Source organism: Peromyscus californicus, unplaced genomic scaffold (genome assembly GCF_007827085.1).
Source record: "Peromyscus californicus insignis strain IS unplaced genomic scaffold, ASM782708v3 Scaffold_5__1_contigs__length_169319896, whole genome shotgun sequence".
In the NCBI taxonomy this organism is placed as follows: domain Eukaryota; kingdom Metazoa; phylum Chordata; class Mammalia; order Rodentia; family Cricetidae; genus Peromyscus; species Peromyscus californicus.
This window is the reverse complement of record NW_026294573.1, coordinates 30,058,345-30,079,493: the sequence shown is the minus strand read 5'-3', so window position 1 is coordinate 30,079,493 and position 21,149 is coordinate 30,058,345. Positions and strand designations below refer to the sequence as shown.

Sequence of the window (21,149 nt, the reverse complement as noted above, 5' to 3'; positions counted from 1 at the left end):
GTTCCTAGTGAATGCTAGACAAGCTCTTTATACTGACTCCCATCTCAAGTCTTGATCTGTTTGTGTTTGTTTCCTGAGACCCGGTCTCTCTATGTAGCCCTGACTGTCCTGGAACTCACTCTGTAGACCAGGCTGGCCTAGAACTCACAGAGATCTGCCTGTTTCTGCCTCCAGAGTGTTGTTAATCTTTTTGGCTTATTCCTCTTCCTCCTGCTTTTAAGAAAGGCAGCCTAGATCTCATTTCTAAGCCATTACTGTGGCCAAGTGTTGTGGCTCATACCTGTAATCCCAACACATGAGAGGTACAGGCAGAAGAATTAAGGACACAGAATCAGCTGACCTGTGCTGAATAGCAAGCATTTCATTGCTTGACTAGACCACATTTCCCTTAAAGAGTCCCCGGCTGATAAACAAAGGCTGTTTCCACATTAGAGTTTTGCTAAGAACAAAACCGCTGCCATTCTCACCATACGGACAGACAATAAAGTCCAGACAAGGGGAAAACATCACCAGAGGTCACACCCTGAAAGCTAGAAATTCCAGTTCCTCTTTCCTTTCTGTATCCTTCAGCTTCCTGGTCCATGCCACTGTGTCCTTGCCGGCTGGGCTGACCACCGCATGCTCCAAGCCGCCAGTTGCCTCTCACCCCTCAGCCTCCGGGATTTTTTATTTACTTATTTATCGGTTTTTCGAGACAGGGGTTCGCTGTGTAGTTTTGGTGCCTGTCCTGGATCTCTCTCTCTCTCTGTAGACCAGGCTGGCCTCGAACTCACAGAGATCCACCTGGCTCTGCCTCCCCAGTGCTGGGATTAAAGGCGTGCGCCGCCACTGCCCAGGATTTTTGCCTCCAGGATTTTTGCCGGCATTCTAGAGGGATCTTCAGGAGCTGAGCATCGCTTCTCCACACCCCCGGCCAGCAGGGAGCAGTGTTGCCGGGAGCCGCGACGTGCTCGCCTTGTGGTGTTCAATTTTTTTGAGTTCCCCCGATGCACTTCCGGGACCCAAGGAACTTTGGTGCAGCCGGATACAGCACGTTGAGACGGAGACGCAGGCGCGCAAGGCGGCAGGGGCTGCTTCCGGCCGTGTTGGTGGTCTGAATTGAAGCGCCGCGGCTAGGGGAAAATGGAAACAATTCTGGAGCAGCAACGGCGCTATCATGAGGAGAAGGAACGGCTCATGGATGTCATGGCCAAAGAGATGCTCACTAAGAAGTCCACGGTGAGTGGGCCGTGGTCGGGGCCGCCCCAGGAGGAGGGCCTCGGTCCCGTGCCGAGCCCCCGAGCGCTTTCTTCGGCCTCAGACCCTCCCCGCGCCCCATCTTCGCCTTCCTCCTAGGCTGCCTCGGCGCTCTGGCCTCGGTAACATCCTCCGAGGGCCCAGCAGTCCCTCTGCTCTAGCCCCTGAAACCTAAACCTTAGATAAGCTCGTCCTTCGGGTGGCCTTTCCGGCTCCAGAACTCAAACTAACAGCGTCTGTTTGCCCTTCTCCAGCTACGGGACCAGATCAATTCCGATCACCGCACTCGGGCCATGCAAGATGTGAGTGCTCCGCTGTCTTCTTCCCTTTAGCTCGGGCTGGGCGGGAAAAGTGCTGGCAGGGGAAGGTGCGGAGGCTCAGCGTAAGTTCTGCCCGTGGGTAAGTCCTGAACCGTGTCGGGTTCTTAAGACATATGTCCTACCTCTGCCTCCAAGTGCTGGCATTAAATGTGTATGCCACCACTCCCCGCTTAGACTGTCACTTAAAAGTAGAGGAATTTTCAAGACCTTCTATCTCCTGAGGTTTCCTTGGGCTTTGCCAAGAAAGCCTTTGTTGTTTCCTTAGCCCTGTTGTACCAATTGCTTCACTCTGATGGATTTGTGTTTGCCTTTCAGAGGTACATGGAGGTCAGTGGGAACCTGAGGGATTTGTATGATGATAAAGATGGGTAAGTGACAGTCACATCCCCTCCCCCCTCGCAGTTAGAGCTTCTGAGGAGCCATGGTGAGAGGATTGGCTTTGTGCTTTATCCTCTTTGGACTTGTCATTATTTTGCAGACTGCGAAAGGAGGAACTCAATGCTATTTCAGGACCCAATGAGTTTGCTGAGTTCTATAATAGACTCAAGCAGATAAAGGAATTTCATCGGAAACACCCAAATGAGGTATGGCCTCCCAAAGTATTTTCCCCAAACCTATCCCAAAATAAGGAAAGATGCAAGGAAAACGGCGGTATGCCGTTCAGATGTCTCTAAAAACGAACTTGCCACGTAACTGCAGTGAACATAGTTAGCTGACACCCTTCCTGACATCTCTCAGCCAGTGGGGAACACAATGAAGGCATGAGGGCCTGCTTTTTTCTGCCCAGTGGGAGATGGGTAATTTTTGCTCCAGAGTTCTTTATTGTTTGATCCAAATTTTGTCTGCATCATAGTCTAGACTCTCCCTCCCTACCCAAACTTGTTTCCTCCTCCTTATCTTTCACAAAAATTTCTCCTACCCAATACATTGTGCTTTTAATTCTGCCTTAAAGTCTTCTACCAGCACAGTGGTACACTGCTCAGTTCCAGAGTTAAGGAACACCTTCAGGATTCATGTCCAACTTCCTCATCAAATATCTTTCCTAGACTACCTCCTCCAATGTAGTCCCTCCTTAGGAGGCGATGTATTGTGACAGTGAGTATCTCCCCAGCTATACTTAGCAAAGCAAGTTCAGAATAGTAGTAAGGTCCTCTGAACACTCAGGGCAAATCAGGTATCAGAAATCTAGCTCTGTACATGCCTAAGACACTGACAGACCCGCCCGCACCTTCTTCCCTCAGATCTGTGTGCCAATGTCAGTGGAATTTGAGGAGCTCCTGAAGGCTCGAGAGAATCCAAGCGAAGAGGCACAAAGTAAGTATGGTTTAATGTTTCTTTCTGGGAAATACAAAGCCATTCTGTGCTATACAGATAGCTAGCTAGATAGTTAGAGCTTTTGTTTTGTTTTGTTTTGTCTGTATGGGTGTTGTGCCTGTATGATATTTATACACCATGAATATATCTGAGGGGGCCAGGAGAGGAAGTTGTATCCTCTAGGACTGGAGTTACAGATGGTTTTGAGCTACCATGTGGGTCCTGGGAATCAAACTTGGATCCTCTGCAGGAGCAGCCAGTGCTCTTAACTGCTGACCCATTTTTCTAGCCCCTGAAGCCTGTCTCTTAAAACAAATAAAGACCGGTTGTGTTTGTGTACATGTTTAATTCCAGCTTTTAGAAGGTAGAGGCAGAGAGTTCTCTTGAGTTCAAGGCCAGACTGATCTACAAAGCAAGTTCCAGGCCAGTCAAGACTCATGAGACCCTGTCTCAAACAAATAGTAAATAAATAAAAGTCTCATATGCCTGTTACCATTTAAATCAAAGAAGATAAAGATGAGTATCTTTGGGGTTTTTTTGTTGTTATTTTTCTTTCTTTTTTTTAACTTTCTTTTTTCTTAACCTTTGAGTCCTCTGTCTAGCCCTTTCTCTTTTTCTTTATTTGTTTGTTTTTTGAGACAGGGTTTCTCCTTGTAGTCCTGGCTGTCCTAGAACTCACTATAGATCAGACCGGCCTCTAACTCAGAGATTCTCCTGCCTCTGTCCTCCCTAGTGCTGGAATTACAGGCGTGCCCACCATTGCCTGGCATTTTTGTTTGTCTGATTTTATGTGTGTGTGTGTGTGTGTGTGTGTGTGTGTGTGTGTGTGTGTGTGTGTTTGTGTGTTTGTTTGTTGTTGAGATAGGGTCTTTCTGCATAGGCTAGCTGTTTTGGAACTCACTATGTAGACCAGGCCGGTCTTGCTCCCATGTCTAGCTGACCTTGAACTCATGATCCACCTGCCTTAGCCGTCTGAGTGCTAGTTTTACAGCAAAGTATAGGGCAATGTGGGGCTTATGTTTGTGCACAGAGATTAGCTCAGTTGGTAGAATATTGCTGAGTATCCCTGAGAACCTGAGTTCAGTTCTGAGCTGTGTAAATCAGCATGGTGACACATGCCTGTAATCCTAGCACTTAGGTGGACGAAGGCAGATCAGGAGTCTGAGGCCAGTTTAGGCTTATAAGAAACCCTATTTTTAACCCCTACCCCCAAGTACCTGAGAAATTGATAACTGGGTTTTCAGATTGGTTTCCGGGCTATATTGACATCCACATGGCCTTGCTGTCTAAGCTCAAAATGAAAGCCTAGATCTGTTCATTTGATGAGAGTAAAGAGGATACTGGAGTGAAGGGCTGACTCATGGAACTTCGAGCAGGTAGTGCATTTAAAGAGCAAGTTCAGGGCTGGAGAGATGGCTCAGAGGTTAAGAGCACTGGCTGTTCTTCCAGAGGTCCTGAGTTCAATTCCTAGCATCCACATGGTGGCTCACAACCATCTGTAATGAGATCTGATGCCCTCTTCTATTATCCAAACATATGCCCAGGCAGAAGACTGTATACACAATAAATAAATTAAAAAAAAATTTTTTTTTAAAAAGAGCAAGTTCAAGAAAGTGGTCTTATATCAGAATCATTGACATGTGTGATTTCTTCAGACTTGGTGGAGTTCACAGATGAAGAGGGATATGGTCGCTACCTTGATCTCCATGACTGCTACCTTAAGTACATTAACCTGAAGGCGTCTGAGGTAAGGCCTGGAGAGAGGAGAAAGATTTTTCATTCTAGGAATTAAGTCAAGGTATCTAGGTAAAGCACATACAGTGTCCCCCATGTAACTTGTATTAACTTGTATTGATAATGAAATGACACGTGCCTACAGTTACAGCAAGTCCATTATTTTCTTTATTAATAATTTTCATTAATTTATTCATGCATAGAAACACTTTTTTTTTGGTTTTTCGAGACAGGGTTTCTCTGTGTAGTTTTGGTGCCTGTCCTGGATTTCACTCTGTAGACCAGGCTGGCCTCGAACTCACAGAGATCCGCCTGGCTCTGCCTCCTGGGTGCTGGGATTAAAGGCATGTGCCACCATGCCCAGCAAGTTTTTAAACCCATAAATACTTCGAATGCTCTTGTGTTGGGTGCACAGTATGAGGCATGTGAGAGATACAACACTATCTCTGTCAGGAAAGGACTAGTTCATGTCTTTTGGTGAGGCAAGTGTTTATTTGTTGTTTGTTTGGTGATGAGGCTTAAATTGGCAGTTTCAAAAGGTCACATTAATAGTAGTTTGTAGGTGGGGCATGGTGGTATCCCTTTAACTCCAGCACTCAGGAGTCAGAGGCAGAAGGATCTCTGTGAGACCTTGTCCTTATGGGGAAATGTCTCCAAGTTCAGCCACGAACCTGTAGGCTCTGCAAGCAGGTGCCTTGTTCTCTTCTGCACCTCCAAGTTTGGTTCAAAGATCTTTAGTAAGTGGAGGCATGAATTAACACAGGACATCTTTCAGGACCTTATTTTAGAATGGCAAAGTGTTTAGACAGGAGCCTTGGATTTGTTTGTTAACTTGATCTTGTAGAGTTAGTTTCATGTCCAGCAATCTTCTACTCACTTCATTGAAATCAACAGTCTTAGGGATTGAGAGACAGGAAAGAAAACACTAAGCAAAGCCTTGGTACTTGGTTAGAGAACACTCAATTTGACCTTTTAAAAACAAAAATTATTTAGTGTGTATGCACATGTGTACAGTGGCCTTCAAGATTGGAGGTCACAGGATAACTTGAGGGAGTTAGTTCTCTTCTTCCATTGTGGGTCCCTGAAGTAGAACTCAGGTCTTAACACTTGGAACAAGCACCTTTCTCCACTGAACCATCTTTCCAGCCCTTGACCTTACTCTTTGAAGATTAACTGACTTGTCATCCTGACCTGTCATTTCTTTTCTGTTTTCAGAAGCTGGATTATATCACATACCTGTCCATCTTTGACCAGTTATTTGACATTCCTAAAGAAAGAAAGAACGCAGAGTATAAGAGGTAGGCATTCACAGTTTCCAGGCCTTTTCTGGACTTTAGTAGAATTTCATGGGAAGGTTTGAGGTCAAAATTCTGTCTTTTGTTGCCTGAATGCTATACATGAATGACTTCTTGGTTTATTGGAAGATACCAACTGTTAGGTTTTAAAATATTTGTGATGCTGGCATAATGTTGTGTGCCGTTAATCCTAGCAGTCCAGGAGGCAGAGGCAGGTGGATCACTGTGAATTTGAGGCCAACTGGTCTACATATTGAGTACTAAGCGAACCAGGGATGCATAGTGAGACCCTGTCTCAAGAATTAAAATAAAAATGTGTGATAATCTGATTGTAGACAAAGGTATCTATCTTAGTTATGGTTTCCATTGCTGTGAAGAAACACCATGACCACTGTAACTCTTTTAAAGGAAAACATTTAATTGGGTGGCCTACAGTTCAGAGGTTCAGTGCATTGTCATCATGGTGGGACATAGTGGTGTTTAGTCACACATGGTGCTGGAAAAATAGCTGACAGTCCTACATATTGATCCAGAGGCAACAGGAAGTGAACTGAAACACTGGGTGTGGCTTGAGCATATATGAGACTTTAAAGACAACCTCCACAGTGACACAGTTCCTCCACATCTACTCCAACAAAGCCACATCTACCCGTTGTGCTACTCGCTGTGAGCTTATGGAAGCCAATTGCATTCAAACCACCACAGTATCTATGGGAACATCTGTGGTCTCATCCATACCTTCCTTAATTTTGTGTAATATAGAAAGAAGTCTGTTTGGGGACCTCTGAGGTTTTTGGAGTTTAATGGGGAAAGTTTCCAGGACTGGCTATGTGCTTAGATCTGGTATTAAATGGAAAGTAATATTAATTAATCACATTTCTCCTTAGTTGTTCCCAAGCTTGCTATTTCTAATATTCTGTTTATCTGACTTCTTTTATCTGTGAGTTAATTAAGATTTAGTATTTGACATCATATCTTGAGGATAAAAGGAGGTAGGAAAGGTCATGATGTGAAAAAAAAAATTAAACTCATTTTAAAAATTTTTTTTAAAAAGTGAGCTGGATGGTAATGGCACATGCCTTTAATCCCAGCACTTGGGAGGCAGAGGTAGGCAGATCTATGAGTTCTCGGCCAGCCTGGTTGAGTTCCAGGAAAGCCAGGACTACACAGAGAAAGCCTGTCTTGACAAACCAAGAAAAAGAAAAAAAATGACATATAGTTTGCAGGGCATAGCAGTATGTCACAGATAGAAGCTGTGATTGCTTTCTCTGTTGCATGTTCTGCAGATACCTGGAAATGCTGCTGGAGTACCTCCAGGATTACACAGATAGAGTGAAGCCCCTTCAGGATCAGAATGAGCTCTTTGGGAAGATTCAGACTGACTTTGAGAAGAAGTGGGATAATGGTACCTTTCCTGGATGGCCGGTGAGCTTCAGTGGGGTTCATGCCAGGGAAAGGAACTTATGTAGTGAGTCTTTTTCTGTCCTGCAAGCCAGCTCCCAAATAATGACATAGAGACTTCTTATTAATTATGAAAACTCGGCCTATAGCTTAGGCTTGTTCCTAACTAGACTTATAACTTAAACTAACCCATTTATATTAGTCTATGTTCTAGCATGTGGTGTGACCTCTCTTCCATTTTGCACCTCCTGTTTCCTCTCCATGTCGCATGCATATCTAGATTCCTCTTCATCTTCCTTTCTTTTCCCAGAAACCCCACCTATACCTCCTGCATAGCTATTGGCCATTCAGCTTTTTATTTCACCAATCACAGTAATATACCTTCACACAGTGTACGAATATCCCACAACATTTCCCCCTTTTTGTCTAAATAAAAAAGAAAAGTTTTATTTCTAACATAAAACTATATACAGTAAGAACAATTATCGAGTAAGAATTACATTCACAATGTTTAGTCCATATGTATTTGACAAATTTGGAGAAAGTACTGTATTATCTATCCTATCTGAGTGAATCCAAAGTTTTATACCTAAACCATTTTCTATCATAACTTGTATTACAATCCTAAAAATATCTTTTTAGACCTAAAAACATGTTAGATAAACAACTTAGGCTTTTATGTTCCTTAACCTTATATGTAAGTATTTTTTTCTGAATTTGATAACAAGAAAAACTGTATACTATCTAGTCTTCAAATCCCATCAGAGACCCAAGAAGGATACAATATTACCTGAGTATGCAGGAAATAGTTGTTGGTTTTAGTTTGAAAGAAGATTTAATAATCTGCCTTTTATCCTATCATTTCTTTATCTCTCATTTTTCTTTTCAGAATGAGATCTCTGAATCTAATTACCTTTGTTCAACTTTTTTCCTGATCATTACCAATAACAACTTGTAACCAACCCCCCAAATGATGACAAACATCCATTATACATTGAATGACCAAAAACCATCCATTCCACATCTTGGGAATGCGTGTGTCGTGTTCTCTAGACTGCTTTCTGTTGTCTGGGGGCAGTGGCATCTTTAAGGGCTCATGAGAAAATTGGGATAATGGTCAAGTCCTGGGAGAGATAGCTATATTCTTTGTTTAGCCTCTGTTGATGGGAAAGAGTAGAACTTATCTGAAGTCTTAGCTGGATAGTCTGTGAAGCTGGACATCTCAGCAGCTTTGAAGTTGTTCTGGATTCAGAATTTTGAAGAAACGGCCACAGAGGCATTTTGAGAGGCTGGATCACCTGGGCTACTTGTCTTCATTACTTTTTGGCTCTTTTTTTCTTTCTGAAAACACAAACTGTTAAAGGTAACATATATATCTGTATTAACATAAATATGAAATGTGGAGTGTGCACAAGTCAGTTAAAGATGATTTCTTGTTTTATGTTTGAGCAGGTAAAAGGCATCTGTCGATTTTATAAGTTTGTTTGGACTATATAACCAAACCTCTATCCATGCCATATTAAAGAATGGCATGTAATAATAAATCATAAGGACTCTGTAGCCAACAAGATTTATCATATCTCATCCAGTCTCAGAGCTGTTCCCATATTAGAGGGATCAGCATATACATCACATGTCCTGTAGTATTTTTTGGTTTCTTTTTTCATGTCTATAGCCAAGATTTTCAGGAGATCTCCCCTAATCAAATCTGATCTTTATTAATTTTGAAGAGAACCGTAACTTTTTGTGTTCTGTGGAAACAAAGGCATAACCTTTTCCCAACAGAATATATTTTTTTTTACTTCCATTCTAAAGTGAAGACATTCTTAAAATACATAGGTTGGTTTAATATAGCAGTTTTCATAATCCAATGTCTCTTAACAGCTGTTTTTTTTTTTTTGTATATTAGCATTTGAAAAATTCAAAGTCAACAAAACACCATACAGGATCCAGACTCCCTGTGTATTTTCCATCTTTACGTGGCTTATTCTTTTTATATTACTTTATTCTTTCTTTTTTTTTTTTTTCCAGAACTGAGGACCGAACCCAGGGCCTTGCACTTGCTAGGGAAGTGCTCTACCACTGAGCTAAATCCCCAACCCTTACTTTATTATTTTTAAACTTTTTTTGCTTTGATTTTTCTTTTTTCTTTCTTTCTTTTTTTTTCTTTTTTGAGACAGAGTTTCTCTGTAACTTTGGTGCCTGTCCTGGATCTCATTCTGTAGACCAAGCTGGCCTCAAACTCACAGAGATCCGCCTAGCACTGCCTCCCGAGTGCTGGGATTAAAGGTGTGTGCTGCCGGGCGGTAGTGGCGCACGCCTTTAATCCCAGCACTCGGGAGGCAGAGGCAGGCGGATCTCTGTGAGTTCGAGGCCAGCCTGGGCTACCAAGTGAGTTCGAGGAAAGGCACAAAGCTACACAGAGAAACCCTGTCTCGAAAAACCAAAAAAAAAAAAAAAAAAAGGTGTGTGCCACCACCGCCCGGCTTAAACTATTTTTTTTTTTAAATGACTGTCTATGCTTCTTTTCTTTTCTTTGATTGGTGTCTAAGCACATTTTAAACATACTGTACCTTTTTAGAGGTTTGTTTGTATCTGGACCTGGCTTAACTAAGCGCCTGCAGTGTTCTTTCACCACGTGGGACAAATTTTAAACTGCCATGTCAGCCACCTTGCAGCTCAGTGTAGGTGCTGGCAGCTGGCTCCAGCCCGCAGGCAGCAGCTTGGTAGCTGAGCCCCTGTGTGCTGAGCATTGACCCACCTGAGAGACTCCAGGACTAGAAAGCCAAGTCTGGCTTTTTGTCCAAAACTTTTCTTAGCTTTCTCAGGCCCTGTGTTTGGCTATTCTGGCCCTACATTGGGCGTCATATGTAGCATGTCCTTTTCTGTCCTGCCAGCCAGCTCCCAAATAATGACACAGAGAATTCTTAATTAATTATCAGAGCTCGGCCTATAGCTAATCTTTGGGCGTCATATGTAGCATGTCCTTTTCTGTCCTGCCAGCCAGCTCCCAAATAATGACACAGAGAATTCTTAATTAATTATCAGAGCTCGGACTATAGCTTAGGCTTGTTCCTAACTAACTCTTTTTTTTTTTTTTTCTTTTTTTTTTTTTTTGGTTTTTCGAGACAGGGTTTCTCTGTGTAGCTTTGCGCCTTTCCTGGAACTCACTCTGTAGCCCAGGCTGGCCTCGAACTCGCAGAGATCCGCCTGCCTCTGCCTCCCGAGTGCTGGGATTAAGGTCATTCAACTTTTAATTACACCAATCACAGTAATACACCTTCACACAGTGTGCAAATATCCCACAACAACTTACTATTTCAGTGTTGAGTCCCTGCTTCAGGACATTGGATGCCAGTCCCTCAGGATCAGCTCTACCCTGAGACAAGACTTTCTTTGTACACTTTGAACAAGATTTGTCAGGACCATTGTCTGGGCCCAGGGGTTTATTGTTTGATATTTATTTGTTTTTTTTTCCCCCAAGACAGGGATTCTCTGTGTAGCTTTGGAACCTGTCCTGGAACTCGCTTTTTAAGTTAGGCTGGCCTCAAACTCAGAGATCTGCCTGCTTCTGTCTCCCCAGTGCTGGGATTAAAGGCATGGGTCACCACTGCCCGGCTTGAGCCCAGGATTTTTTTTTTTAATGATTTATTTAAATTTATTTTATGTGCCTTGATGTGAAGGTGTCAGGTCCCCTGGAACTGTAATTCCAGACAGTTGTGAGTTGCCATGTGGGTGCTGGGAATTGAACCCAGGTCCTCTGAAGGAATAGCCAATGCTCTTAACTGTTGAGCCATCTTTTCAGCCCTGAGCCCAGGATTTTTAACAACCATATTGGACTGCTCTGTGGCTCCTGCTGACCAAAATCTGATCAGTTTGTATGATTAGAATGTATATTTTTTTACTTCTATTGATAAACTTGAACTTATAAGTAGCCATTTCATATTTTTTGCTTCATTTCTGTATGAACTGACCATTATTTGTAAATGTGATTAAAGAAAGGGGCCAGCCAGTCCTGGGAATTTAGACGGCTTCCTTAGTTCATTCATCTTATTAACCTGGATCTTAAACTTCCTGTTCCTGCCAGAAAGAGACAAGCAGTGCCCTGACCCATGCTGGAGCCCATCTTGACCTCTCGGCATTCTCCTCCTGGGAGGTATGTTTCAGGACAATTGACAATACTGGCCTTGCTTGGCCGTCTTTTTGTTGTTGATAAATTTATTGTGTAGGAGTAGTTATGTGTACCCACACATGTGCCAAGGCAGGCGTGTGGAGAAGATAAGTGGTAGGAGTTGGTTCTTTCCTTCCACCATGTGATTCCTGGGGCTCAAACTCAGATTGTCACTTGACAGCAGGCCTTCACTTCTTGTTGAGCCGTCTCACCAGCCCTGGCCATTCTTTGGAGGAAGCACTTGCTCTCCTCTATTCAGTGTCTTAGACTTGCAATAATACCATTTCCTGAGGACAGGCGTGTACAGTGAAAAGAAAGACCAGAAGGAAGAAACCTTTTAACTTCTCTAAAAACTAAATTTCAGAGAAGTGTGATATGATGATGCTACAGTATTTTGAGAGTTAGAGGGTTGCTGAAGCAGGAGAATTGCTGTGAGTGTGAAGCTAGCTTTAGATAAGACCCTGTCTCAAAACACAAAGGCAGTAATTCTAAAGCATAACAGGGAGCTGGAGAGAGCTCAGTTGGTGGAGTATGTGGTCAGCATGTATGAGGTCCCGAGTTCAGTTCTCATCTCTGCAACAATACTGGTAGGGACGATGCTACCATAGAGAGCTAGGGAATGCTGCCCTCCCAGTGTGGCTGCGTCCAGACATGGCAGTAGGTGGTCTATAGAGACCGAAAGCTAGGTTGACTGTAGAATGTAGTCTTGCCTGGAGAAAAAACTAATCATGTTATTTTGTAACTGATTTATCTTTTGTAGGAGTTAGCATCCCTGGGTCTGGACAGGTTGAAATCTGCACTGTTAGCTTTAGGCCTGAAGTGTGGCGGGTAAGAACCTGGTTTTTCTATCAAACTTCCTAGTTACTGTGTATACTGTGTGGCTCCGATTTTGTTGTTTTCTGTTGCTCCACACTGCAAAAATCATCTTGTGCATCACACTTTTAACCCCAGCACTCTGGAGGCAGAGGCAGGCAGGCTCTGAGTCTCACACCAGCCTGCTGTGCATAAGTTCATCCTAAAATCCAATGTACCTCCTGCCTCCTTAGGACCCTAGAAGAGCGAGCTCAGAGGCTATTCAGCACCAAAGGAAAGTCCCTGGAGTCACTCGACACCTCTCTGTTTGCCAAAAATCCCAAATCCAAGGGTACAAAAAGGTGAGTAGCTGGAGTAGCTGGGGCGCACCTCTCTTCTGATTCAACTCTTTCCCATAGAGGCAGCTTCCCATCCTTCCTTTGCTTTGCTCTTTCCCTTTAGGACAGGGTCTCCTGTAACTCAGGTTGGCCTCAAACTTGCTAAGTCTCTGGGCATGACCTTAAACTGCCTCCTTGGTCTTGATTTTGATTTTTCAAGACAGGTTTTCTCTGTGTAGCTCTGGCTGTCCTGAAACTCGTTTTGTAGACCAGGCTGGCCTTGAACTGAGAGAGATCTGCCTGCTTCTGCCTCCCAATCGCTGCTATTAAAAGCATGCACCACCATGGCCTAGCTTCTACTTTACCTTTGCTACAGACAATTGACCATATACCTACACAGGGTATTGGGTTTTTTCAGTTTGAGTATTTTGGGGCTATTTGAAGGTTTTTGTCTTGTTTTGTTTTAATTTTTTTTTTTTTCCCTAATTTGTCATAAGAAGCCTGAAAAGTAGTTGTTACTCTGATTTTTTTCGGGGACTTGGGAAAGTTGCAAAATGTGCCCTTTCTTGCAGTTGCTAAGCAGCAGAGTCAGGACTTCGTGTCATGCACTTGCTTGCAGGGCTTCCTGTTGACTGGGTTCCATTGTGAGTTACAGTGGTCTGGCCTGAAGTGATCTTACCGCTTTATAGGCACGGTCAAGAGGAAACTCCTAGGTTGTAAGCACTAACCTCTGGACTTAAAGCAGAGAGGTTGCTCTGCGTGGTGTTGCTCATGCGCCTGAGAGATTCTAATGCATCACAGAGTCGGTGTTCCTGACAGGAGTAAAGCTTTAGGGGCAAAAGAACCCTTAACTGATAATAGCTTGTTTCTTATTCTCAGAGACACTGAGAGGAACAAAGATATTGCTTTCCTGGAAGCCCAGATCTATGAATATGTGGAGATTCTTGGGGTGAGTAACATAGTCTTCTGAGAGCTGTGGTACTGCTCAGGGTGGGAATTGGATAGGAAGGACTTTTTTTTTCAAGTTCAAGTAAAGAGGGGGCTGGGGCAGTAAATTCATCTCAAAATGTGGTTCTCTTGAAGTCCCTGGCCCTTCAGTAGGTTCCTGTTCTGTTGTTAGGTGATATTCCCAAGGCTGCCCAATTCCCACAAGGCCAAACATAGACAACAGACCCCCCTTTCAGCCGGATCAAGAATAATGCAGCTCTTTGCTGAGGTTCAGCATAGACCAGGGTGCGACCCAAGAAGCAGGCACTCAAAAGGCAAGACAAGCCGGGCGGTGGTGGCACACGCCTTTAATCCCAGCACTCGGGAGGCAGAGGCAGGTGGATCTCTGTGAGTTCGAGGCCAGCCTGGTCTACAGAGCGAGTTCCAGGAAAGGTGCAAAGCTACACAGAGAAACCCTGTCTCGAAAAAAACCAAAAAAAAAAAAGGCAAGACAAAGGCGACTCACGGCAGCCCTTCGGGTGTGATTTACTGTGATGCAGCGTTTTGCCGGTGTTGAGATTGTGAAGCCTAGCAAGGCTAAAGGAGAGCTAGTACCAGGAGAGCTGTGATCATTCTCCTTGCATAGTCTCTCAAGGAGTGCTAAGGGTGGGTAGGAGGTGGAAAAGGTGTGACTTGCCCAAGATAACTTGTTCCCATATCTGCCCTTTGCCATGGATATGATTCTGCTTTATTTTTAGCCCCCACCCACACAGCTGGGGAAGTAGTCCCCCACTGCTTCTCTAATGAGTGATTCTCTTGAAAGACTAGCCAGACACTAGTTACCAGAGACAGTGAACGTGGGCTGTTTTAATGTGGGTATCAATATGGGTGGCCAGTCCTCTGAAGCTGGCTGAGAAGCCCTTTCCTCCATGCCCTTGGCGTGATATGTGCCTACTGCTTTCTCCCTTTTCTGGACAACCAGGACACGGCCCCCTCTTGACTTCTAACCAGTTCTACGCTGTGGGCTGCTGACGTTGCTGTCACTCTGGGTCCTAGGACATTTGTCGTCACCTTCGCCATTTATTTATGGCTGTGGTTTTTTAAGCATGATACTGAATTTCTTCCTATGAAATGAGTATGTTATGGTCCTTAAATAACTCACATTGTGGTCAAGAGAAACGAGTAACTGCATGGAAACAGAACCAAAGAGGGAAAGTCATTGTGAGTGGGAAGTGGCCATCTTGGGCAGGGCGGCCACCACAGTAGAAAGACTGGCTCGGGACTTTTCACCAGCCGTGCTGAGACCTGTGTCGGTCTGCAGCCTCCGGTGAGGATCAAGGCGTGTGCACTAGAACCTTGGACTTTCCCTTGAGGACCAGGTGTGACCTGCGAGCATGGTTCTGAGGAGAAGGCAAGACAAAAGTCTCCCCTTTTGCTTTTGTCTATTCACTTTTAAAACTTACTCCGTGTGTGTGTGTGTGTGTGTGTGTGTGTGTGTGTGTGTGTGTGTGTGTGTGTGTGTACAGTCTCACATGTGGAGGTCAAAAACAAGTACTTCAGGCTCCAGGCTAGTCTGCCCGGTCTCCACCTCCCAAGGTGCTGTAGAGGGCTGAGATTGCAGATGTGGCTTTTTACGTGGGTTCTGAGACTTGAACTCAGGTCATCAGGCTGCCTGGCAAGTACTTTTGTTTTGTTTTGTTTTTTTGTTTTTTTCGAGACAGGGTTTCTCTGTGTTGTTTTGATACCTGTCCTGGATCTCGTAGCCCAGGCTAGCCTCAAACTCATAGAGATCGACCTGGCTCTGCCTCCTGAGTGCTGGGATTAAAGGCATGCGCCACCACCGCCCAGCCTGGCAAGTACTTTTTAACTAGCTGAGCCCATCTTGCCAGCCCTTCTTACCCTTATTCTACAACCAAAACCTTCCTTTGGCAGTAAGGCGTCAGCAAGAGTTAGAGGAAATGTCCCTTTGTGTCCTGCACTAATTTGCTCTGACTTTGCTCCTTGTTTATCCCACCTTAGGAACAGCGACAGCTCACTCATGAAAATGTGCAGCGTAAGCAAGCCAGGACAGGAGAGGAGCGAGAGGAGGAGGAGGAAGAGCAGATCAGCGAGAGCGAAAGCGAAGACGAAGAGAATGAGATCATTTACAACCCCAAAAACCTGCCTCTGGGCTGGGACGGCAAAGTAAGCCTCCAGGGACCCCTCCCCCTCCCACTGTGGAAGCACACAAGCGCTTAGTGATCTAATGCTGTCTAACCTTGGTGTCTTTTAGCCCATCCCCTACTGGCTGTACAAGCTCCATGGTCTGAACATCAACTACAACTGTGAGATTTGTGGAAACTACACCTACCGAGGGCCAAAGGCCTTCCAGCGGCACTTCGCTGTAAGACGTTCAGAGCTTTTCTCTTGGGAACTGAGTAGAAACAGCCCTTTAGAGAAGAGGATGGTAGCAGCCTGTGGGGCCTCTAGTGTCCAGAGCTGAACGGGATCAGAGAGGCCCATGCTTGTGGCTGTGGGCCCTCCTGGCCCTGACACCTGGGCCCGTCCCTCCAGTCATGCTGCCACGCTGCTGTGGAGCTTCATTTTGGCTTTTTTTCCATACTCGTTCTTGTACTTTTGTCGTGTTTTTCTGTAGCATCTTGGCCCACCTCTGGCTTCTTGGTCTTCTCTACATTGCTATTAAAGGGGGCTGGGCAGGTTTTTGTTGTGTTTTAGATTTTAAATGGGCCTTTGCCTCTTTGCAGAAAAAAAAAATAAATAAATTGAGGCCCTGATATTTACCAGCCTGTTCTTGACACAGATTGTTGCATCTGTCCTCCATTTTTGGTTGGTGTCCAGGATAAAGCCTATGGTGGCTTTCTGCCTAAGAGCTATAGTTGTGATTTCATCATCTTCTGTCTGCTCAGCAGTTTGTTCCTTGACCTCCAGAGACACCAGCCTGTCCTCACGGCCCTGCAGGTGGGAGGGTTGCTGGGTCGTACCAGCTTCTCTATTGCACGGAGTGCTGAGTCTGGGTTATACTTTCCTGACACCACGGACTCTAGAATCTGAGGTCTGGGAGCCTGAGACAGTGCAGCCCTGATGCCATTGTCAGCCTGTGTCAGTCACAGGCAGCTGCCTTCTGCTGGGGTAGAGTCTGTGGTAGACTGAAGTGAGTGCTGTCTCAGCTGTCCCTGCTTCACATTGTCCCTTTGCTTCTCTTCCAGGAATGGCGTCATGCTCATGGCATGAGGTGCTTGGGCATCCCAAACACTGCCCACTTTGCAAATGTGACACAGATTGAAGATGCCGTCTCCTGTGAGTAAGCTTGCTGACTCTTCCCTAGCCAGACCAAGTGGCCCCTCCTGCAGCTGTCCCAGTACCCTGCTGTCTCCAGGCCCAAGGGCAGAGGTTGTGGCTGTAGAAAGCTAAGGCACACATATAATTACTGCATTTTTTTAGGGGAGTGAGCTGCTCGGCAGTACTGATTATATCTCCCTTGAAATGAATCCTATGCTGAGGTTAGAACAGGGCTTTCAGCCTGAGTCTGTGAACTTTCCTTTGTGAAGATCTGAGTGTAGGTTATGTGTTTACACTTCTGAGTTGATTTTAATGTGTTAGGAACCACTGATCCAGAAGAAGAAAGCAGAAATGGCTTGGTAAGCTTACTTCTGAGGCAGATACAGATAACAGAACGCAGCAGCAAAACACTTATTGGAGGAAAAGCCAATGGAATATGTGTTGGGTGCCTCACCTTGCCTGGCGGTCTCAGCTGCTAAGACCTTGCTGGCGGAGTCCTTTGCTTTCCCATTCATCTCTTCTCTGTTGTGTTTCACTTTATGCTAGCTAGACAGTTGGGTTTTTTTATCGTTGGGTTAGGTTTGGTTTGGTTTGGTTTGGTAGACGGGGTATCACTGTGTATCCCTGGCTGTCTTGGAACTCATTCTGTAGATCAGGCTAGCCTCAAACTCAGACATCTGCCTGCCTCTGCCTCCTGAGTGCTGTGAGTAATGATGTGTTACCACACCCAACTTCAGTAGTTTATATATGTGTGCATGTGGGTACATGCATGTATATGAAGGCTATAGGTTCTTTGATCACTCTCTACCCTATTTTTATTATTCTTTCAAATTAAAAAAAAAGTGTGTGTGTGTTTATGTGCTTGTGCTTGCTTATGTGACTTTGTGCACTGTGTATGTGCAGGATCCATCGGAGCAGAAGGGGGCATCAGATGCCCTGAAACTGGAGTTACAGACAGTTGTGAACTGACATGTGGTGCTGGGAATTGAGCTCTGGGTCCTTTGGAGGAGCAGCCAGTGCTCTTAACCGCTGAGCCATCTCTCCAGCCATCCACCTTAGTTTTTTTGTTTGGTTGTTTTTTTTTTTTTGTTTTTTGTTTTTTAAGATAAGCCCTATTCTCAAATTTGCAGCCCATAGATTCAACTAGGCTAGCTGGCCAGTAAGCTTCAGAGAGTTGCCCTGCCCTTCGGCATTAGGGCTTTGGACATTAAGCCGCCACACCTGGCTCTTACATGGGCGCTGAAGATCTAAACTTGGGTCTTCATGCTTCCATGGTAGCTTTACCTTCGGAGCCATCTCCCCAGCTCTTGGTTTTGTTTTGGGGATGGGATCTGACTCTAGCTCAGACTATCCTGAGACTTACTTTGAAGTGGTGGTAATCCTCCGGCCTCAACCTCCTATGTGCCAGGATTACAGGCATGAGCTACCATACCTAGCCCAATTAACTTCCTGTTTTATTTTTTCCCTTTTGCTTTGTTAGTAAGAAATTCAGGCATAATTCATAGAATGAATCATAATTCTACAGTTTGAATGCTTATAAAAATTTTTTCTGAGCCTAGTGTTAGTAGTGGTATGTATCTTTAATCCCAGCACTTGGGAGGCAGAGACAGAGGCCAGCCTGGTCTACAGAGCAATTTTCAGGACATCAGGGCTATACAGAGAAACCCTGACTTGATAAACAAAACAATAAAAAAAAAATTCTTTTCTTACATTTATTTACCATGTACGTATGTTTGTATGTGCTCATGGGTATGCATGGCACTTCATGTGTAGATCTCCTTCCACCAGGTGTTCTAGGGATCAGACTCAGGTCATCACTCATGGGCAGTTATTCATGTTTGAAGATGTAAACATGCATGCACACCACATATTCAAGCAAAAAAAAATGTGGCAGCAGATGTTGACTGATTCTTAAGGCAGTCAGTGTAGGTAGTAATGTGGGTTATAGTTTGGTTTGCTTTCTGTTTCGTGATAAACATGACTGAAACAACTTGGGAAGGAAAGGGCTTATTTGGCTTACACTTCCACATCACAGCCCATCTCCGAGGGAAGTTAGGGTAGGAACTCGAGGCGGGAACCAGAGCAGAGGCCGTGGAGGAACACTGCTTACTTGTTCTCCATGGCTTTTGCTCAGCCTGCTTTTTTCAAACTTACAGGACCACCTACCTGCCCAGGGGTGGCAGCACCCAGTGAGCTGAGCCATCCCTTGTCAGTCATTAGTGAAGAAAATGTGCTATAAACAATATGATGAGGGCATTTTCTTACTTGAGGTTCCCACCTTCCAGATAACTGTAGCTTGTCAAGTTGTCAGGTTTTGTCAAGTTGACATAAACCAGGACAGGGGCCGGATGTGGTGATGCACTCCTTTAATCTCAGCACTCGGGAGGTAGACGCAGGATCTCTGAGTTCTGGCCAGCCTGGTCTAGAGAGTGAGCTTGAGGACAGCCAGGAGCACATAGAGAGACCCTGCCTCAAAAAAAAAAAAAAAAAAATAGAGAAGAAAACCTAACCAGGATATGTATTAAGCCCTCTCTGCCATAATCATTGTTATTTTATTCCATAATTCCTATAGACTACATTAACTTCTTCTTTTGAAATATTTCTTTTCTTTTTACTGTTATAATTGTTTTTTGAGGCAGGGTTGCTCATTTAGCACAGAATGGCCTCAATCTCACTATGTAGCCAAGGCTAGCCTTAAACTGCCTGATCCTCCTCCTTCCTCTGTCTCCCAAATGTTGAGATTACAGATGTGTGCCTCCATGCCTGGTTTTTCATTCTCTGTTCTAAATTTAAAGTCCTGATTCACCTTCCTTTTACAGCAAAGTGAGATGGTGGTAAATTTCACAATAAAAGGAGTTTGGCCAGGCGGTGGTGGCACACGCCTTTAATCCCTGCACTCTGGAGACAGCTAGTCATTGGGGGAGGGGGCTGCTGGGAGCAGGGCAGTACGAGTGATGTGACTTGCACCCAGTGGACTGTGAGTCCTCATGGCTGCTTTTCTCTCATCCTGCAGTGTGGGCCAAGCTGAAACTGCAGAAGGCTTCAGAACGATGGCAGCCCGACACCGAGGTGGGTGAAAATGTGGAGTCTTAGGTGTGGCATCAGGTGACAGCCCCCTCACCCTGCAGAGGGGAGAGGAAAAAAGGCTTACTGCAGGAGCAAGTGTAATGGGACAGTGTCTGCAGGTGACTACACAAGCCTGTGTCGTACTTTGTCTTTGTCATAGGCAGTTTTGTTCGCCCACTGAGGGTGATGTGAACAAGAGCACCCAGTCTCTTGTGCTACCCTGGAGATTTCTAAAGTAAGAAGTCCGTCACCTGTTAGGTGGCTCAGGAAAGCATCTAGTCAGAGGAAGTCCTCTCTGTGTAGTGGAGAACAGGTCTCAGAAATGTGCTTTGAAGGTGTAGTGGTAACATCTGGGACCTGTGGACACTGGTGGTAGTCTCCTTTATTCTGTGTTGGTATTTCAGCATCAAGAGCCTTTCCAGCTGTAATGTAGACCTTAAGCATTAAGCCTGTTTGGCCTCCCTGTCAACTCCTGCAGTGGCCAGTGAGCAGAAACCCAGGCTCCTTGAGAATCATTTCACACTGCTGTGTTTCATCAGCCTTTCCCTACCAGGCTTCCTTGCCTCAAACAGGCTTTGACTATGTAGGGATAGGGGTGGGCCACAACTGGTGCCACTCTAGAAAACTAGAGTGGCTTTGGTTCCCGTGTGGAACTCTGGATGAGAAAACTGTGTTAGGGGAATGTTGGTGTCTAGGTACCAGGGTTTGCTGTGGAACTCAATGTGTAGCTAACAGAGCCCTTCCTTCCCAGGAAGAATATGAAGATTCCAGTGGCAATGTTGTGAACAAGAAGACATACGAGGATCTGAAAAGACAAGGACTGCTCTAGTGGTTGGCTGTGCCCAGTCTTCCCTGAGATCTGCTTTTTCTATTTTTCCCGACCAAATGCTCTTAAAGACTTTTTGCTATGTAGTCTTGAGTCTAGTGTGCATCTTGTAGAAACAAGACATGCTGACAGATGGCAGACTTGAGATGTGTTTATCTTTGTTTATATTAAAAAGATCTGGGAAAAGAAAACCAGCCCTTGAACTGGACGTGTTGTTTCTGAAACCCAGGTTTATGATGTAATCCTTTTGTTCATACTTCTGCCTCGTTCTCACCAACTTTAGGGGAGCCCTAGGTTTAGGAGACAGTTTTTTTTTTTTTTGTTTTTGTTTTTTAGTTTTTCGAGACAGGGTTTCTCTGTGTAGCTTTGCGCCTTTCCTGGAACTCACTTGGTAGCCCAGGCTGGCCTCGAACTCACAGAGATCCGCCTGGCCCTGCCTCCCGAGTGCTG

At 44.8% G+C, this 21,149-nt stretch overlaps 1 protein-coding gene across 2 annotated transcripts; it reads left to right on the top strand.

Moving 5' to 3' along the window:
• Positions 1-693: 693 nt before the first annotated feature.
• Sf3a3 (splicing factor 3a subunit 3) lies at positions 694-20,893 on the top strand. Of its 2 annotated transcripts, XM_052717345.1 has the most exons (17): positions 705-1,218; positions 1,491-1,538; positions 1,872-1,924; positions 2,035-2,140; positions 2,798-2,870; positions 4,526-4,617; positions 5,820-5,902; positions 7,186-7,324; positions 11,388-11,456; positions 12,232-12,299; positions 12,518-12,625; positions 13,481-13,550; positions 15,548-15,712; positions 15,801-15,911; positions 16,735-16,825; positions 19,821-19,876; positions 20,625-20,893. In XM_052717345.1, the coding sequence occupies exons 1-17, from the start codon at positions 1,123-1,125 to the stop codon at positions 20,700-20,702; spliced, it is 1,506 nt and encodes a 501-aa protein (XP_052573305.1). In that variant the 5' UTR covers positions 705-1,122; the 3' UTR covers positions 20,703-20,893. The 2 variants fall into 2 exon arrangements, with proteins under 2 accessions (XP_052573306.1, XP_052573305.1); XM_052717346.1 differs by lacking the exon at positions 12,518-12,625 and having other exon boundaries at positions 694-1,218.
• The last annotated feature ends 256 nt before the right edge of the window (positions 20,894-21,149 follow it).